The sequence below is a fragment of the Apodemus sylvaticus genome, chromosome 5 (genome assembly GCF_947179515.1).
Source record: "Apodemus sylvaticus chromosome 5, mApoSyl1.1, whole genome shotgun sequence".
Classification (NCBI taxonomy): Eukaryota; Metazoa; Chordata; class Mammalia; order Rodentia; family Muridae; genus Apodemus; species Apodemus sylvaticus.
Window position 1 is genome coordinate 152,162,567 of NC_067476.1, and position 17,482 is coordinate 152,180,048.

The 17,482-nt window shown below is 56.1% G+C and overlaps 1 protein-coding gene across 1 annotated transcript in view; it reads right to left on the minus strand.

Moving 5' to 3' along the window:
* The window catches only part of Prex1 (phosphatidylinositol-3,4,5-trisphosphate dependent Rac exchange factor 1), a 152,722-nt gene that overhangs the window by 22,295 nt on the left and 112,945 nt on the right, over positions 1-17,482 (minus strand). The window contains exons 11-22 of the mRNA XM_052184324.1: positions 16,326-16,426; positions 15,202-15,305; positions 15,027-15,076; positions 13,136-13,211; positions 9,105-9,177; positions 6,628-6,773; positions 5,672-5,764; positions 5,061-5,209; positions 3,413-3,498; positions 2,548-2,684; positions 1,960-2,065; positions 76-263 (exon numbers count right to left, since the gene is read on the minus strand). Of these exons, the coding sequence (XP_052040284.1) occupies positions 76-263; positions 1,960-2,065; positions 2,548-2,684; positions 3,413-3,498; positions 5,061-5,209; positions 5,672-5,764; positions 6,628-6,773; positions 9,105-9,177; positions 13,136-13,211; positions 15,027-15,076; positions 15,202-15,305; positions 16,326-16,426 (1,309 nt within the window). The remainder of the gene's footprint in view (positions 1-75; positions 264-1,959; positions 2,066-2,547; positions 2,685-3,412; positions 3,499-5,060; positions 5,210-5,671; positions 5,765-6,627; positions 6,774-9,104; positions 9,178-13,135; positions 13,212-15,026; positions 15,077-15,201; positions 15,306-16,325; positions 16,427-17,482) is intronic.

A 17,482-nucleotide genomic window follows, 5' to 3' on the forward strand; every position in this document is an offset into this window, starting at 1 on the left:
GCTGGGGGCGGGACTGGGTGTGGAGCAGGGTGGAGTGGGGTGACTGGGGAAGGATGAGAGAGGGGGCGGTGAGACCTTGGCAGCCAGGCGGAAGCAGCCTCGGGGCTCCACGATCTTCTCCAGCACGTGACACTTGGCTCCCGCCGTGCTCACGTATTCGTAAACCACCCCATGTTCCAAGTGCACGTTGTCCAGCGTCAGGCTGACCACAGAGCTGTCCTCGTGCAGGCTCAGCTGGGGACCCAGGGACAGCAGGGGCAGGGCTAGAAGCCAGAAGGGCAAGCCACACTGAGAACAGCACTGTCCCCCTGAGCCTAGGCTGCTGTCGGCATCCCTGAGTGGGTCACGGCAGGGCCACGGCAGGGCCACGGCGGGCCTCACCAACAGAGTGTGCATCCGTGGTTTGCTGCTCCATGGTCCCACCCACTGGGGAGCCCCTCCTGGATGGAGTTCACCCACTAGGTGCTGACCCCACCTGCCCCCTTCTGTTATACAGACAGCAGGAAACTGCCAGTCCGGACCCCATTGGAGTCACAGAGGGGAGGAGACATTCTCTTCCGTGGATTCAAGGTTGCCAGGGCCACCACGTAAAAAACCAACTGAGCGGCTGAGAAGTGAGAGGAACCGGACTGAGCCGGCCCTGCAGCTTGCCCGGCCCTACTCGGATCTCAGTAGGCTGAGCCCACACCTTTCTGTGTGGAGCCAGAATCTCCAGGAAGGATTCTGAAGTCAGGGCACACAGGGTGACCTCTGAGGAGGTGACATCTGGGTGAAGGGAGGAGAGCGGTGGTCCAGGCAGAGCACACAAGTGTGAAGCTGGGGCAGAGACACAAGCAGCCAGACACAGAGCCGAGGGAAGGGGCAGGGAGGAGGGAGGTGGTCCTGGGAGCCGGGCTGGCCGGACCCCAGCGTTGAAGGCTGTGGTTATGTTTTCTTTTTCTCCCTGAGCAGGGAGGAGGCCACCAGATGGCTCTGGAAACACTGTGTGGGACTTGGAGTGGTGATCAACCAGGGAGAGGACAGTTAGCACATGGCTGCAAGAATCCTGGTAAAAACCCAGTTGGAGAGCAAACCAGTACCAGTTAAGGTGGTGGGAACTGGTCAGACTCTGACTGTGGAAAAAAATATCGCTGAGTAGACAGTGTGTGGTAGGAGTCACGTGGGCGGAAGCAAGGACTAAAGAGGCCTGAGAATCCAAGGTGGACCTGGGGCAGGCTCAGGTTAAGCTCTGGTGCCCATCAACAGCCAGCGGAGGGAGTGAGCTGACTGGTGAGAGGCCAAAGGTCTCTGGCATGTCCTGATAGAAGACATGCACTTCTGATCCATAACCCAGGAGTTTGTCACACTCCTGGGTGAAGCTGGGCTGTAACTAAGCAACCAACTCTTGTTGAGCCAATGAAAATTAAGTAGGAGGGGCTGGAGAGATGGCTCAGTGGTTAAGAGCACTCACTGACTGCTCTTCCAGAGGACCTGGGTTCAATTCCCAGCAACCACATGGCAGCTCACAACTGTCTGTATCTGACACCCCTACACAGACAGACAGGCAGACAGACAAAACACAAATGCACATGAAATAAAAATAGTTTGTTTTAAAAAAAAAAATAAGGAAAAGTAACTGGGAACCACAGCAGGCAGACTGAGGCGGAGTCACAGAGATAATGAGCTAGATCTTGGGTGAACTGTGCTAAGCCACCAGCCAGCCAGAAAACCAGGAGCCAGGGCTTCTAGAAGCTTCTAGAAGCTGAAACAACCAAGTCAGTGGACTCTGCCTAGAGTCCCAGAAAGAACCACGGCCCAGCGAGATTCATTTCTGGGCTGTGTGAGATTCATTTCTTACAGTGTAAGCTGCTCTGAGCTGTCGAGGCACCAAGGGGCCAACACAGCTGGACCAGCTGGGATGGAGACCTAGGACCTCACGGTCGCCCCAAACTGAAGCTCCTCCCACCCCCTGTCCCTTACCTGAGTCAGGCTGGTCATCTTCCTGGGGGTCTTCATCAGGGGCACCCTGGCTGGCTCGGGCCTGTTGGGCATCCTCAGGACTGTGGTAGACCCACTGGTAAAGACCCTGCAAAGAACCGCTGTCAGAGTCCGCAGTGCTTAGAGAGGAAGGGATAAGCCAAGACAGGTGGTCCCCTGACGCCTGTCCATGAGAGACCTCCAAAGGGTCACCCTGGGATCTGAGGGCTGAGTGTGGAACATCAACTCTGAAGCGGGGCTTTGAAAACACCGAGGTACAAGGAGCATCCTCATCTCTGAATCTCCAAAGTCAAGAAACATGCCCGGTGTGTGACAGGCACTCAGTAAAAAAACACTGGCCAAGAGACGGGATGTGGACAGAAGGGTAACTGTAACCTCCACCAGAACCCAGGTCCCCAACCCTGCAAGTGATTTCTATGGTCAAGGTGACTTGTTGCACGTGGCATACGGTGTTCGCTTAAGTTAAGATGCTCTCATTTGTTAAAGGGTCCTTCACACCCAGCTCAGCTCAGCGCCCCAAAGGGACCTCCAAGATGGCGCCCAGCCTCCCACCTTCTGATAAGTGCTCACCAGGGCCTCCTCCCTGTGGTTGCGGAAAGCCTGGAAGTGCTCAAGGACCTCCAGGGCGCCATCATTCGCCACGCTGTGGCCGTTGACTTTCAGGATGCATTGGCCCGCGCAGAGCCCGGCAGCCACGGCTTCAGAGCCTGGGGGACAGGAGCCCTTGATCACGGCCAGAGCCAGGCAGAGGAGCCAGGTTCCAGCTGCCCCTGCCAACAGCTGAATCCAGAGTGTGTCCCCTCCCAGCTGCCAACCAGAGAGCTGCTGCTGTCACGGCAAAGGCTCGGACCCCTATCCTGCATAGTGATGGACTGAAGCCAGGCGGCAGAGACACCAACGCTACCCTCAGGGCACAGACTCAGAAAACCCAGGGCACAATACAGCTGCCTAGCTCAGGTCCATCCCTGTCAGTTCTACCACAAGGCCCAAGCAGTGGGTCTTGAGGCTGACGGACAGGTCTAGAAATAGAAACATATGGCCAGCTGCCTCCAGCCTAAGAGATGTGCAGGCCTTGAGGACCTTGGCCTGTGCAGGCCCCAGTCTCTGGGGCCTCCAACTACATCTCTGCCCTGCAGTCTACAACACGCGACTTCACCTCTCTGGGCCTTAATGTTCTCATCCGTGAAGTGTGGAAACCGTGCATCTCTTCAAAGGACTCTGGAGAGACCTGGAAGTTTAGGCATGGGGAATGGCTGGTCCTTAGTAAAGTGTTCAGCAGATTTTGGCCCTCTTAGTTTTAGGTGGTCTGCCTAAGGCTCTAGTCAAAGTCTCACACACAGGCCGCTGGGAAGCCATGGAAACTTGCACTGGGCATGTGGCTCGCCATGCCCGCGATGCCGCCCCAAGAGGCTCCGCACACCAGACTGCAGCTCACCTCTGCCCACGGCAAAGACACACGGCGGGGCCGTTCCTCGAATCTGGAAGGACAGGGCCTCTGGGTGGTCAGGGACTTTGATGGTCCTAGCAGGCAGAGGGGCAGAGACAGGCCATGAGGAAAGGTGTGTGCGTCCTCAAGGAGTCCCTTCCTGCCACCACCCTGCCCTGTCTCCAAGGCTTCTTGGAAATCAGCCCTGAAAGGAAACACAGGTCTCCAAAGGTCAACCAGGTCTCCAAAGTATGTGGTAAAGAAGCCAAGCCCTTCACCAAAGCAGACAGGGGCCGAGAGAAGGGCGGATCCCACGGTGGGGTGGGGCATGGCTTGGGGGTTGTGGGTGCCAGCTGCAGAGAGTGGCAGATGTCATTCATCTGGAGCTGCTAGGCAAGCTTTTGTCCCCAACACACAGCATGACCCCTTCCATGTCTACGGGCAGGCAGAGCCACCCTGAGAGCCTTTCCTCAGAGAATAAACCCCGGTGACTTCTGTCTGGCATCGAGCAGCTAAGCCTTGCCTGTGACCTTGTCCCTAAATCTCCTGTCCTTACAGACACTGAGTCTAAACCAGTGGCTCTCAACCTCCGCAATGCCGTGACCCTTTAATACAGCTCCTTATGTTCTGGTGACCTCCAACCATAAGATTATTTTCAAAGCTACTTCATAACTGTAATGTATGGGCCATAACGCAAATATCTGTGTTTTCCAATCCTGTGAAAGGGTCATTTGACCCCCACCAAAGGGGTCGACGCCCACAGGTTGAGAATCACTGAAAACTCTCCACAGCTTGCCGCCAACATTTGCCTCAAGTCTCTGGGAAGCATGATACCAAATACTTAATCTTAAAATAGAAGTATACCAGGGCTGGAGAGATGGCTCAGCGGTTAAGAGCACCGAATGCTCTTCCAGAGGTCCTGAGTTCAATTCCCAGGAGCCACATGGTGGCTCAGGTCCATCTATAATGGTATCTGATGCCCTCATCTGGCATGCAGGTATATATGCAGATAGAGCACTCATACATAAAATAAATAAATAATAAGTAAACTAGAAGTCTGTCCACTGCACCTATGTCTGGACACGGCCCACCCTGACCCTGCAGGCTGGGCAGCTGCGGAACCACATCTGTGTCCACCTGCAGTCCCAGGGAAGTCTTCCTCATTCATGGGGACTTTCCCATGTCTCCTCTTCCAACTCAGCCCCAACCCCTCACTGCCTCCTTCCCTCTGACATGCCGTCAGCAATGCAACCTCAGGGTCTTTGCAGTGAATACTTCATCTCTCTAGAGCCCCCGTCCTCTAGAAGTTGCCTCTGAGGGCCATCACTCCATCCCCAGTGACATCCCTCTGGCCACTGTCTCTCTGCACACCTTGGCTTCCTTCTCCAACCTCAGGTTCCGCCTGACTGATGACCAGCACACACATCTCAGCACACACTGCTCACCTGCCCAGTGTATATCTGTCCCCGTTCCCTCCAGGACTTCATGAGAATCCATGGACGGTGGGAACTGAATCCACCCTGACGGGACTGTGTTCCCAAGCCTGAGCTGGTCACTTGAACTTGGGACAGCCCATTAGACTAACAAAGGTAACAGGCCCACCCAGGAGGGTCAGGCCCAGGGAGACCGGCCTGGCCAGTCTGAGGCTCACACTCACTCTTTGGCCTTGGTGGCCACCAGGAGGCGCAGCGGGCGGCGTGAGCAGAAGGACTGGTTAAGGATGGTCTCCACCTCAGAGAAGGGCCGCAGGAACACCAGGTCCTCGTTGATGGAGTAAATCTTCCTCCCCGCCTGCAGGCCAGCCATCTGGAGGGACAAGCACAGGTGTCACCGGCCTCCTCCCTCTTCACCAAGGAAGCTGGGACATTCTAGAAGCACCAGGAGGCTGGGCTCTGCACTGTAAATGAAAGCCCAAGGAGGCAAGGGTGGGTGGCAGTTCCCTTGGGAAGAAATGGCCAGCGCCAGCCTGTGTTGTGACAGCACAGAGGTCAGTGTGGTGGCCACTTCGTAACCACAAGAATGTGAACAAGATTGTGGAATGAGATGCCATAAATTGGGGTTTGGGAGACATCAAGAAACCCTTCAGGGAGCCTTCTGCTTTCCCTGCACATCCCCGGAAGCCCAGCAGGTGGCGCTGGTGGAGCATGCCATGAAGGCAGTCATTCCCAGCTACCCTGCAGAACCTACAGAGCTGGCCCACCTCAAGAGACACAGAGACACCCCCAGCTGGAGTATCAAGCCACCTGAGTGTCCACCGGTGGGTCTCACCTCAGCCAGCGAGCCCCTTTGCACAGACTTCACCACCACAGCCTTGTTCTTCTCCTCAAGATCGAAGCCATAGTCATCCTCCTGCGGCGGGATCTGAAAGCCCAAGGTGCACTTATGGCAACCAGATGGGAGCAACACCACCCTGTTCTCCAACAAGTAGGATCCTGCAGCGGGGGCCCCAAATCTACAAGGCTACTGAGCTGCCCCCACGTGTACCGCTGACTGAAGAGGGCAGTCTACAGCTCGACTAAGAATGTGCTCAGGCTAAAGTAAAAGAGCAGAGCAGGTGACCTCTGAGAACCACATAGATGGGGACCAAGCTCCAGGCAGCAGGCAGAGGCGGGAAGGCCCTGAGGCAGCCCCAGGGTGAGAGACTAGCCTGGCTCAGCGGTGAGGAAAGCATTACCCAGGAGACAAAGTTGGGCAGGCAGGAAGAGCTCAGGACAGATGCTGCATCTTACCCACGTGTGGTGGGGTATACACTGGACGGCTTTAGAGTCCGTCCCCAAGATTACCATAGATCAGAGCTGTTAGAGTGACTACAGACAGACCTCTTCCAGCCAACTCACCAGAAGCCCAACCTAAGAAGTCAGGCTAGGTGGGCTAGGATGCCAACATTCCTGACCTAGCTTGTAAATGTCCCCAACTCCAGAAACTCAAGGGTCCTGGATGTGAGGAGGACACAAACTCCTGAGACCTACAGTGCTGTACAAGGTGACTCTGGAGGCAGAGGGAAGCAATGGCTGTAGGGTAGATGAAAGGTTAGGAGCTCCTGCAACCCCAGTGATTCATGAGGAATGTAGTCCTGGCTGGCACAGGGACATGGCTTCTCACTCCGTCCCAAGACTCATGCTCAGAGCTGCATGCCCTGCTCTGGCCGCTGTCTGAAGCTGCCCAGCTCCCAGGCCACAGGAGAGTCAGGGAAGAGAGGCAGAGCAGCCCTGCTGTGCTCCTACCAGCAGCCGCTTTGCCAGAATGTTCTCCAGCAGCTTGAAGTCGTTGCGAAGCTGTTTGTTCTTGCCGCCGCCGGTGCCCTCCATCTCCTCATCAGCATGGAAGCGGAAGTACTGGGACTCATCCTTGAATTCGCTCTTCTCCAGAACTGCAAGCCACACCACAGACACACAGCCGTGGTCAGATGGCAGCGGTTCAGCTGCCTTGGCCAACCGGTAGCCACAGGCTAGAAGCGGCTCCCGGACAAGCATAGCTTGGCGGGGAGAGCATCAGAGGAAGCGGAATTGTGAGCCGATGCTAACATGTGGGAACACCACGCAAGCCTGGCTATCGGACTCCTTTCAGAACCTAACAAGGCTTGGTGCGTACAGCGCCTACCGTGCAGGCCTGCGCTCAAAGCCACAGCTTCCATATAAATGCCAGGCACAGCACGTGACTCCAACCCCAGCTCTGGGGAGACAGAGACCAGCAGATCTTCAGAGCTTGCTGGTTGATGGATCTATCCAGTTGGGGAGGGGGGGAGAGTTGCTCTGGGAAAGTGGCTGAGGAAGATACTCAGTGTCCACCTCTGGCCTCCACATGTGTGCATGGGTGAGCATACGTATTCACATGTCACACACACACACACCTAGGTCCGTTCCCAGAACCTATATTGGGCAGTTCGAAACCACTTATAACTCCAGCTCCAAGGGGTCTGATGCCCTTTCTGCCCTCCATAGATCTCACACACATACACATACACACACACAAAACCAAGAAATCTTACGGAAAGAAAGAAAAAATGAAGGAAGGAAGGAAGAAGGAAGGAACATCAATGCCCAGAGTTAGCAGCTGTCTAAGGCTTGAGAGGGCCTGTGACAAGAAAGCCAGTCCAGATTCCTCCAGACCCCACTCTATTCAAGGGGGGCATCCTTCCTCCTGCAGGGGAACTTCCTTCCTGTGTGTGAGCGTGTAGCTGGGCAACCGCTATTCCCGCTTTGGAACAAACAGACGCACCAACTGCTACTTCCTCAGAGCAGAGCACAGCCGGACTCCGAGCATCCTGCTAATTTAGCCTCCACTGTAAACATGGGGTTAGGAGACTCCAGAGCTGGAGAGAGTCACGGTGTTGTCTCTGAGCAGTGACGTCCAAGGAGACACAGACTGACACTCTAAGCCCAGCCAGGTGAGGCCCTACCTCCCCTCCTGCTAGCCCACCTTTGAGAGGTACACACAGACCTGAGTTCAAATCCCTCCATAGATACTTTAACCCTTTGCACTTGGCTTTCCCTTCTAGTAGAAGACCAAGAGCACTGAGTCCCTGGAATGGTTCCAGGGCTGCTGCGGCAAGCCTCAGTTTCCCTGTCTGCCTAAGCCCCTCCCAGAAGGCACCCAGGACGCTGAGGCTCGGTTCAGACGTGGCAGAAGGTGCCACCCCCTTCTCTACTCTGCGCCGACACTGCTCTTTGCTGCAGCCACTCCCCAAGGTTTGGCCCTTTCCTATTTTAGCAGATATTTGAGTTTGTGGTAAGGTGGGGAGGGAGCTACACAGCCTGCAATTTCCCCTCCCCCTGAAGGGCCCTGAGGGCATCAGACCCCCCAAGTACCCCTCCTTGTGCAGTCTCCCCAGATAGCTGCCTTCCTGGAACAAGGCTGAATGGACCACAATTATCCTCACCCACAAATGAGAGGCTCCTGCCGAGGATGGGCAGCAGGGCCCGCGTAACAGGAGGGTGCAAACGGCTTCTGGGAAGGAGACAGGCCCAATGAGTGGTCAAGCTCGGTCCCTTCAGCTGAGAAGAGCAGTAAAGAGGACAAGACCGCAAGGTCTCTGGAGAAACCAGAGAAACGGAGGCCACAGGGGAGTTAAGCCTAGAAGGAGCACAGAGCTGGGCCATGGACACAGACAAGCAAAGGAACTTCTGAATGCTATGGCCCCCAGGCAGTTTTTCTAAATAAAGTTTTATTGGCACCTAGCCACGCCCCTTTTGTTCCAGTGTTGTGGTAGCTGTTTGGCTCTATGCAGAGCAAGTTCACTAAATCTAAGTTAGAACAAAGCAGAGACATGGGCAGGGAGAGGACCTGGGGACAACCAGGACCAGTCCCCTGCCACCAGCTCACACTTCTGCAGCCTGTACCTGGATCCAAGCCTCAGCATTTCTACCACAGTACCATCTCGTCAGCACACACGAGATGTCTTGTGTCTGTCTTATCACACATGCACATATGTCAGACCCTGAGCCCCAAGCCCCCCATTGCATTCAGCCCTCTGTGCTACAATGCGGTGCCATGCTGGGCACACAGTGGCCACCCACGGGGTGGGAGGAGACACTCAATGGAGGCACATAGTTTCTCTGAGAGAGGGACCCGCAAAGGAAGTGGAGGGGAGCATGGGAGGACACCATGTTTCCTGGGAGCAGGGGAGACCAAAGCACAAGCCTTCAGTGCGGAGACACCATGTGCGCAAAGCCGGCTTGAGATCCTGAGGCCCCGCACTTACCATGGTGCATGAAACCGTTGTTGCACAGGCCCACGCCGAGCGCCACCGCCTCCTCCCGTGTCTGGCAGTCCCCCTGCAATGGAACAGAAGAGGCCGCTCTGAGGAGAGCCAGCACTGAATCAGCTAAGACAGGCCACCACCGAGGGACACAAGTTCATGAGGGCAGAGCGTTGTCATACTGCGAACCAAGGTCCCCAAACAGGTTAGGGACCACTCGGGTTAAACTCCGAACAAGAGAGTGACTCTATTAGAGCATGCTGGCTGCCTAGCAACAGCCCTTCCCTGTTCCCTCCCTAGTAAGGAAACTCTCCCCCCATTTTACAACCACCGAGGCAGTTAAGGTGGACAATGAGACACTGCAGAACCCTCCGCCATGAGAGTGCTGTGGCAAACCTCCTGTGCCCACAGACTGTCCCTTTTGTCCTGATTCCCTGCCTGGAACTAAGGTGCGATGCCCAGTGCTTCTGCAATCACAGCACGGCCGCAGGGTACAACACGATAATGGTGGCAGGGTCGAAAGCACAGAGTGGGATCCTCAGAGACTCTTGGGCGATGGCACTAGTTGCTCTGGGCCACCAACCCCTGTGCTGCTCTCACAAATCCCAAATCGCTCTGGCTCTGTTTATCTGCAGACATGTCCCTGATGTTAGAAGTGAAGTCCACAATAATTGGAAAGGCTGCAGGGGCTTCTGCGAACCTCAGGAAAGAGGACACCACTGCCCCTTCCACAGGTTCAAAGCCACGTGAGGAGGTGACGGTGCGGCTGTGGTGGTCTGACCCAAGAGAAGATGATGGCCTGACTGTCCTGAAGGCCACCTGGTTCCACAAGTCTGGACATGTGGCTCTGGCCCAGTCCTCTTTCACTTTGGTTTTTCTGCCTTTACGACATTATCAGCAGAACTAGGGACCTGGCTGATCTCAAGGGATGGGGACCGCAGCTGACTTCTGGTGTCTGCTCTCTCTTAGTGGCCTGGCTGTAGGGCTCCCACCTTGTCCCCTTGCCCTCTTTCCCCCTTGTCCAAAGCAGTATGTTTGTGTAGCTTGTAACCCAAGTCATCTGCAGCTGAGGCTGGCTTTAGCTTTGGAATCCCCCTGACTCAGCCTGCTAGGACAGTGTATGCCACCACAATCGTCTTGGAACCCAAAAATCTCGCTGCTAGCCAGGTAGAGAGAGTCTAGGACCTCAGAGTGGGACTGGCGAACTCAGTCCCAGCTGCTGACTAGATCAAGGGCTGCAATCGGGGGCAGACACCTCACGGCAGCTAGGGCCAGGCTCCTGGGCTTCCAGACACACAGGTAGCCAGCCCTGCACACAACTGTGACAGTACACAAGGGAAAAGGCTGCTGGACACCTGGCCAGCCAGGCCTGGCCCTCTTCCTGGAGGGTGGAGGAGGGTGCTCCCAGCCAAGGAGACATGATTGCTTTTCCAGTGGCTGTGAGGACCAGGTGTAGGGACTTTAGCAGGAGCTGTGGGGCAGTCAGAGGACTCTAGCAGGGGCTGTGGGGCGGCCCGAGGACTCTAGCAGGGGCTGTGGGGTGGACTGAGGACTCTAGCAGGGGCTGTGGGGTGGCATGAGGACTCTAGCAGGGGCTGTGGGGCGGCCCGAGGACTCTAGCAGGGGCTGTGGGGTGGGCTGAGGACTCTAGCAGGGTCTGTAGGTTGGGATGAGGACTCTAGCAGGGGCTGTGGGGCGGCCCGAGGACTCTAGCAGGGGCTGTGGGGCGGCCCGAAGACTCTAGCAGGGGCTGTGGGGTGGGCTGAGGACTCTAGCAGGGTCTGTAGGTTGGGCTGAGGACTCTAGCAGGGGCTGTGGGGCGGCCCGAGGACTCTAGCAGGGGCTGCGGGGTGGACTGAGGACTCTAGCAGGGGCTGCCGGGTGTACTGAGGACTCTAGCAGGGGCTGTGGGGCGGCCCGAGGACTCTAGCAGGGGCTGTGGGGTGGGCTGAGGACTCTAGCAGGGGCTGTAGGTTGGGATGAGGACTCTAGCAGGGGCTGCAGGGTGGACTGAGGACTCTAGCAGAGTCTGTAGGTTGGGATGAGGACTAGCAGGGGCTGCGGGGTAGGATGAAGATTCTAGCAGGGGCTGTAGGGAGGGCTGAGGACTCTAGGGAGAGACGGGGGAGCCTCAGCACTCAAAGCATTACTAGATGAGGATCACAAAGAAAACAACTCCTAGGACCCTTAGTCTAGAGGCAGGGGAATGCAAGATTGGAGCTAGGACAGAGGAGGCAACAGGGAGGGACACTCCACACATCCAGAGCTGCTGCCTCTAGCCACAGAGCCGGAAGATGGTGACAGACAGCCCAAGTGGCCTTGGCTGGGTGCTTGGTCTAAGAACCCCAGCCAGCCTCTGGAGTCTACTTGGTTTGCAAAGAGCTCAGAACCGGCCAAGCCTGTCTGTTCTATCCCCAGAGGCAGAGGCCAGGGAGGCTCCTGAGGACACAAGCCCAGGTCACGGTGACAGACTGAGCAACCCAGAGGACAGGTCAGGAGGGGGAGGGGAGCAGTTTGCGCAGAGCTCTCCAACTCCTCTCTGGTTGCTTCTGTCTCTCAGTCAAAAGTCATGGTGTCCCCCACAAGTCCCTGGGAGGGATATGTGTGCACCCCTTCCCCCACCCTCTGCCTGACACAAAGGGGCACAGGAGAGCTGCCACCATCTCGCTCCCTGACTTCCTGGGGGACCAGTGGAAACTCACAGGGAGAGTGTGACTGACTGAAGGCCACATACACAACATGGGACACCTCTGTCCCCCATACCTACCATGCCCCATCTCTCCACTGACTGGCTCCTTGACGGCAGGAGAAAATGAGGCATAGGCAGGAGGGCTGACCCAGGCTTCCTGATGACAGGAGGCCTTCTGAGTTGGGCTTTCCTCAGATACCACATCACAGACAGGAAAACCGAGATTCCTAGGGGTAGTCGGTCACCGGCCCCGGGCTGTGGTTCTGAGTCGGTGTATTTATACACAGCCCCTCCCTGCAGGGTACATATGGCCTCTCCCTGTGACTTGTGTGCCCAGGCCCCCAGCAGCACCATCTGCTGGGCCCTGGTAGCTGTTGCAAAGGGGCTCTCAGGGAACCCCAACCATCCATCTTCTCTGGCCCAGTTGCTGGTGCTGCCCCTGGGGTCCAGGAGGCAGCGAGGAGGAAGGTCAGAGCACGTGTCACCTCTGCTCACCATTATCCCACAGCTGAGTTATCATAAAGGTGGTGTCCCCCCACCCCCCACCCCACCGCACTCCCTCCCTGCACTCCCTACCTGGCCCTACACTCTGAACAAGTCACAAGACCTAAGCTTCATCCTTCTATCTGTAACACTGGGATAGCCCCCACCCCACCCCAGCTTGTCCTGAGGGTCAAATAAGATGACACACCCGCCAGGATCTGAGATCTCACACAGCAAGGCTGGTTGGTTTCTCTAAGCCTAGATACATCTGACCTTCGGAGTCGCTCATCGGCCAAGCATGTGAGTTTGTCTCCAAGTACCCAGGGGTGGATCCTGAGACACTCGGCGTCCCTCTCAGCACCCCTGGCCTGCTCCACACAGACAGGCTTAAGCATGTAGGCAGGGCTCACCCAATCAATGGCACCTCTGGGGAGACCCACTCGGATAGGAGAAAATGAGTGGCAACCCCTCCCTTGACTTACATGAAAGGAAAAGGCTCAGCTCTCCCCACTGCTTGCTTTAACTGTGGTTACAAGTGCAATGGCCGGAGCTGTGGCTGCCATGGTGGGACCATGAAGCAACCAATCAGAAGATTGCACAGCGGAATGGCAGAAAGGGAGAAGGCTGGGTAGGAAACTGAGCATCGGAAGCATCCAAGGATGCCACACTCCGTGACAGAAAGCGGCTGTGCAGGTGCAGCTACTGCAATTCCCTTTCTGCGGGGCTCCCTGTGTTGTCACTCTGTAGATGCAGAGAGCGGAACGGAGCCAGGTCTGTCCCTAGCTACGCTGCTGCTGCTGCCGCCCCCACCCCTCCTGCCGCCGCCCTGGCTAGAGCCTGGGCCATGCACACACATGCTCACCTGTGCCAGTAGCCAGTCTACCAGCTTGCTCCCGGGGACCACGGACTTGTAGGTCTTCAGGTGGTAGTCACGGTCCCTGGGGAAGAGGTGGACAATGAGCAGCTTTGGGGGGAAAGGGGGAACACGGGGGAGGGGGGAGCACGTTGGTTTCTGGAGCCTGTTCCAGCCAGAAGAGCCTTAACAGACATGGGGAAGAGGCTGATCCTCTCCTGACATACGGGCAAGTTCTCCAGCCCAGGGGACCTCTGCGCAGCCACGCCTCCAAAGGCAGCTCTGCCTGCATGTACAGTGTCTCGGGGCGGAGTGTCACACTTGGGGAGACCATGGGCACCCCACAGAGCCAAACATCCCCACAGCAAGAACCTCCCCTGGCCAGGCATCCACAGTCCACAGCAAAGGAGCCCTGAGTCTCTAAGGAGGGGTGAGAGAGGGGCGCCCATCCTCCTGCCTTATTTTGGTGCTGACACGCACATTTCAAAGACACGGAGCTGTGTGCAGGATGGGCCCTGAGCACAGAGCAAAGCCAGAGCCCAGAGGGTGCAGCGGGGGTCTCAGTGAGGTCCACCTCGCTGGCCTGAGGGGTTGTGGGACCTGAAGAGCCAAACTGCAAAGAGCTCAGCCTTAGTCTGATGGTCACTGAGGTCTATGGCCCTGGGTGGAGCCGCTGAGGGACGCTCAGGATTGGGAGTGGTTGGCTGTGAGAACTTGTCTCTCCTAAGCAAGGACCCTAGGCATATATCCCCGCCACCACCCACAAAAAAAAAAGTCATACCAGCAGGCCGGAAGGCCCAGGGAAGGCCACTAGGAAACAGGCAGGAGCCAGAGGGGTCCGGGAGGAGGCTGCGCCCAGGCAGAGGCCATAGAGCCCCAGGAGGAGGCTGGGTCCTTTGTCACTACCTCCTAGAACTGGCGCATGGCAGCGAAGGAGGGTGACTGAGGAGGCAGGGCTGTGGGTGCTGTGGGTGAAGGGTTCCCAGGGCCTGACTTCACAGACCACAGACAGACTGGATGAAGTCCCCAGAACACGTCACGTCGCCCTGTCCCTGTTCCTCCACCCACAACCACAAGCTTCGTAGCAGACACCAAGCCGTTCGGTTTTTTGACTCTAGAAGCCTATGAGCAAGCTTTCTGTGACTTTAACCCTCGGGGCACCAGGAGGTCTGACCTGCTGCTAGGCCCATTTGGCTGGAGGAGGATATTCACTCAACAAACACTGGCCCAGGGTTGCTCTGCTCAAGGACAAATTTGTGTGTGGAAGCCATTTGAATTTAGATTCAAACAGCCAATGAAATTAAAATGTAGAAATTTGTTAAATTAAAAATAAGTAAGTAAGCAGACTCTATAAGTTGGAGCATTTGAAAAACCTTAGGTCAGGTGGTTTCTGCAAGGGACAATACAGACACAGGATAGATAAAAGCACGGCCCTGACAGGAGGCATGGTGAACTCCTTGGGAAGGTGGTTGGTCAGGGCAGGATGGAACTCAGTGGTAGAACTCTTGTCTCATCTCAGGAAAAATAAGGAAGGAGGAAGCGGGAGCAGGTATGTGAGGGAGAGCATTCCATAGCAGCAGCAAGTGCAAAGGTCCTGAGGCACATCCTGCTTTATAACCTGCCTCAGAAAGACTTGGTGAGGAACAGAAAGGCTGAGTGACTGTCCGGGGTCACAGCTGGGGACCAGCGGGCAGATCCACTCCTCAGCCTGGCTCTCCTGTCCCTTAAGAAGCACTTCTTTTGGCACTTCCCACAAATTCACTCACTTCCTCCTGACAGTCTGATGGAAGAGGCCAGTTATTAACCATGTCTGATGGAGAAGGGGACAGAGGCTCAGAGAGGACAGGATATGGGTGGGGCCGGTCTGCTACTGTCAGGGGAGGAGGCCATGGGGACTTACTTGATCACGGGGGCGTACAGGCTGTGCAGCCGGCAGTAGAGTCTCACGCCCTACAAGCAAGAGCAGGGTCTGAATCAGCCATACCCTCTGGACTGCTGGGAAGAGGCGGGTGGGCGGGGCAGGCTGCAGGGACATAGGCTGGATGGGGGCCACAAGCTGAGAGATGGCTTCCTACCTTGGACATGATGTCCTCCAGCTCACTGCGGGCTTTGTAGGTGCCGTCATCGTAGCGGAAGCGATACATCACCTGCTCATTCTTGAACTGGTGCTTGTCAGAGACTGGAAGGACCCAGGGGCAGGTAAGGCCGGGAGCCCCACCCTCCGTCTATACCCTTTGGTCCCCCAGAACATCAAGGGATGTGAAGCTCACGGCTTGTACAGGCCTGGTCTGCAGAGACTGGAGACCTAGCTAGGCATCTGTGGGAACTGTGATTTGGCCTGTCCTTGGAAAGAACAGGAAGCAGCGAGTGCTCTGGGGTAAGGACCACACTGCTGGCATCGTGGCAGCCACCTCTCAACTCTGCCGGAGACTCAGACCCCAAAGCAGACCCTGTACAGCCCAAAGCCCGAAGCTCTAAAAACTAAGACGCTTCCCTCCCACCTGGACGTCAGTGGCTCCTGGCTGGCTTCGTGGGCTCACACAGGCTCCACAGCCAAGTCCTTTCCTGAGCGCCAAGACTTCTGACCTCACTTCCTAGCAAGCTCTGGTCCACTCAGGAGGCAGGCTCACCGCCTTCTCTGGTGCTCCCTAAAGAGCACTCAGCATCCTCCCCCGCCCCAGGGCACTTGGCTTTGGTTGTTGCCCCTGCCTTAAGCCATAGCGCCCACCTGCCTCCTTCACTCCCAGGGGAGAGCTCCCCAAGCCCCTGTTCAGAACTGACCCCCTACGACACTGACTGCCACCCCTCCTCTCGCCAGCGCTGATCGTGCAGTTCTGGCACCCTGTGCCACCGTCATCCCCTCCAAGCACAAGGTCAGCTCCGTGAGGACAGGACTCCTCACCTGTCCCACTCACGGCTGTGCAAGCAAGTGCCCCACTGCAAGAAATATCCGACAAACATCCTCAAATTAGCTCTTCCTGAAGGGGCAAATGGAAAATTCCACTCCCTGGCCACCCGCTTTTCTGAGGAGTCCTCGCTTGCTGGTTCTGCCGCCCCAGAGAAGTGTCATACGGCAGCCATGGTCCTGAGTGTGTGTGAGAGGGACCGGGCCAGCAGCTGGGAAGCGCAGGAGCAGATCTCTGGGGGAAGGGCAGCGTCCTGACATTCCGCCTACCTCGCCACACCCACTGCCACTCACCATGGTGGATGATACCGTTCTCCAACAGGGCTTGGCCCAAGTTGACCCCTTCTTCTGTCTTGCTGATCTCACCAATTTCCAGGAGCCAGGCGACGAACTCACTGCCAGAAACAGAAGATCAGGGAGATGGTCCCCAGCCCCAGAACCAAGCTGGCCTGGCCCCGCCCACCCCAGGAATGGCAGGCATGTCTTCCCATAGCACACAAAACCAGCAGTTACAGCCCAAGAAACCAAGATAAGGCTTGTTGGTGCCTAACAATTCCTGGATGGCCTCATCCACCCAGGAGTGGGTGGATGGTAGGCAGATGAATGAGTGGGCAGGCAGGTGCATGATTAGATGGACAGTGGACGTTTGCAAGAGAGAGGAATAGGTGTGTGGATGAATGATTGACAGATACTCCGACAGGAAGGTGGGTGGCTGGAGATGCTTAGTGGGTAGGTAGATGTATAGATAGAAAGTGAAAAAGTGGTTCATGGTTAGTAGATAAATGAATGGTGGATGGATGGATGGGTGAAAGAATAGATAGTGGGAAGGTGATGGGTGGATGGATAGAGGGAGGGATGGATGGAAGAACAGATAGTGGGGAGGTGATGGGTAGATGGGTGGAGGGATGGATGGACAGATGGATAGATGGATGGATGGATGGATGGATAGACGATGGACAGACAGACAGGGATGACAAGTGGGTAGGTGGACAGAAGAATAGGTAGGATATGAATGATGGATAGAGAGAATAGATGGTAGATGGGACCTATGGATGGAGGGATAAGCCGATAGGTACATACTAGGTACATACTAGGTACATACTAGGTCATGTGGGACATAGGTAACTAAGAACAGACAGGTGGATAATGGAGATCAACACTGGAGAGATGGGCAGATACGGAGGTTAAAGTGGGGATGCTGGGTAGATGGTGGAGGTACACCATGGATAGCTGGGGGGTTGCTAAATGCGTGGATACTAAGTGCGCATGTCTGTTTATATGTATGTATGTATGTATGTATGTATGTATGTATGTATACGCGTATGCTGGCAGTATAAATGGAATTCACAATATAAGGAGGAGGCCATACCAAGCTCAGAAAGCTGACTGGAAAGTCAGGAAGGCTCAGGTATTTCAAATCACATCCTTTTCATTCTCAGAGTGCTCCATCA